Genomic DNA, 2,059 nt, shown 5'->3' with positions numbered 1-2,059 from the left:
GAAAACATTAGCCCCCCTTCCCCACTACAAATAAATAAAGCAAAAAAAAAAAAAAAAGAAAAAAGAAAAAAGTAACAGTCCTCTTTATATATAATTTAAAGATATTAAGAGTTGGTAGGTTAATGGTAAGCATCTATATTTTATTTTCTAACGTTCATTGTTTTTATTCATTTCTCCCTGAGAGCTTTATTTTTTGGACTGAAATTTTACAGGTAGCTTTACTGACACACAATTTAAAATGGTAACATATAAACAGCAAACCACTTTAGATATTCTTAGAGATAAATAGCTCTGGGTATCTCTGTTGACATTGTTGACGTTTTGTGCATTCTCTTAGTGTCCTTTAGTCCAGACCTATATTTACAGAAGATGCAGCTTGTCCTATAAAACAGAAAATAGAGAATACAAAAAAAAAAAAAGGCACCCCATTAAAACATCTTTAAAAATAATTTTTATCCCTTCAGAGAATTCTTCCTTTAAGTCTTGGGTGGGAAATTTCATTCTGAAGGTTGATGTGTATCTATATTGTTAGAACAAGCACATTCTGGTAATCTTGTTCTTGAACAAGAACATGGATTGCATTTAGTAAATAGTGTTCTTTCCAAAAGCAATTTAAAGAAATCATCAAGAGCACTTGACAGAGAACTTGATGTAATTAGGAGAAAAAATTGATGTTCAAGTTTTAAATATATAAAAAATTCTGATTGACATTCTACATAATTCAAATTGTGTGCAAGATGTTCTCAATAAACATTTACAGACTGTATCCCCACACCAATGTCAGAAATCCTAAGCTGGTCCTATCAAGTACTTATGCGATGCATCAGCATCACAATGTCAGCTATTAAAAAGCATTTCAAATCTATATTTTTCCAACTCCAGTTCCACTAATGAAAATAATTTCAAAGTATGCCAAGCTTGGAAACCATAAAATATTTTGCAAGCCTTTTTTTTCTTTTACTCTAGGGAATGTCTCTGTCATCTCTTTCAGGAGACAATATTGTGCTTCTGAACAGTCATGGTGTTCAGGGAAAGAAAATGAGCCACACTCAATATGAATGCATACACGAAGTTTTTCTGAGCACATACATTAACGTACATTTTTTTAACCATACATATAGGTCTCCAGACTACACTCAGACTTCTATATACATTTTTTATATATACACATACATTTATATACACACACGTACGCACACATTCACACATTCACTCACAGAAGAAGAAAGAAATTGCCACTGTTTGGATTGCAAGGCAGTGTAATGAAACGTTCTAGTCACTTCGAAGGGCTGCTAATGAGCTGTCTAAAAAAGTGTTCAAGGAAAATTAGAAATTAAGTTTTGTGACTGGTCTCTCTCGGCTGCTGTCTGTTATCTGGTTGGTAATGCGTTTGCGATTCCGTTTCAGTTTTGAAAGGTCTTTGTCAAACACTTCTCCTGAACGTAAAGCTGAGACGAGGTCATCAAATTCTCCGCTTTCTTCACTGCTCTCTTTTGCTTTTCTCATTTTACGTTCCCTTTCACGTTGTTCTTTGAGCTGCAAACAGAAAGAAACCTCTTAGAGAAGTGTCAAAATGTCATACTTTGTTTTCGGTGGAGATGAATTCTGTGAACTATGTTAATGCTTTGGTCACAGCAAAGTTATGTTCATCTGTAGCTGCTAACCCCCTTGAATGTCACTGCTTTATTGTTACACCCTCACCATCTAGGTTCTAGGTAAATTTCATCATATTCTAGGCTTTTTTTTTTTTTTACAGCAATCGAGGCAAATTGCATTTCTATAATGGAAAAAGAAAGTTATCACTATTGAACAGACCCCAAATATTGGTATGGAGAGACTAAAGCAAATGTCATCAGGCCACTCACTCTCTTACGTCAAAGGCCGAAGGTCTACTGTGGATGCTTGGAAACTGCTACACAAGAGTAACTGTTATTAGAAGGCAAATAACACATATACATTATAGAAAATTTAGATAATTCAAATAAAAAAAAAGAAAAGAAAAGCATCCTTAATGCTACTACAGAGAGATAACCACTGTGAACCTTTTGGGGGTTTATCC

At 34.2% G+C, this 2,059-nt stretch overlaps 1 protein-coding gene across 2 annotated transcripts in view; it reads right to left on the bottom strand.

Annotated features, from left to right (window-relative positions):
* Positions 1 to 166: 166 nt before the first annotated feature.
* Positions 167 to 2,059, bottom strand: part of DAAM1 (dishevelled associated activator of morphogenesis 1) — a 104,672-nt gene continuing 102,779 nt past the window's right edge. For both annotated transcript variants that reach the window (XM_008575921.1, XM_008575920.1), the window contains one exon: positions 167 to 1,536. In XM_008575921.1, coding sequence (XP_008574143.1) covers positions 1,327 to 1,536 — 210 coding nt within the window. In that variant the 3' untranslated portion in view covers positions 167 to 1,326. The remainder of the gene's footprint in view (positions 1,537 to 2,059) is intronic.

This window comes from Galeopterus variegatus, unplaced genomic scaffold (assembly GCF_000696425.1).
Source record: "Galeopterus variegatus unplaced genomic scaffold, G_variegatus-3.0.2 Scaffold1257, whole genome shotgun sequence".
Taxonomy (NCBI): Eukaryota; Metazoa; Chordata; class Mammalia; order Dermoptera; family Cynocephalidae; genus Galeopterus; species Galeopterus variegatus.
Note: the sequence above shows the minus strand (reverse complement) of the source record. Positions and strands in the feature narration are given on the sequence as shown.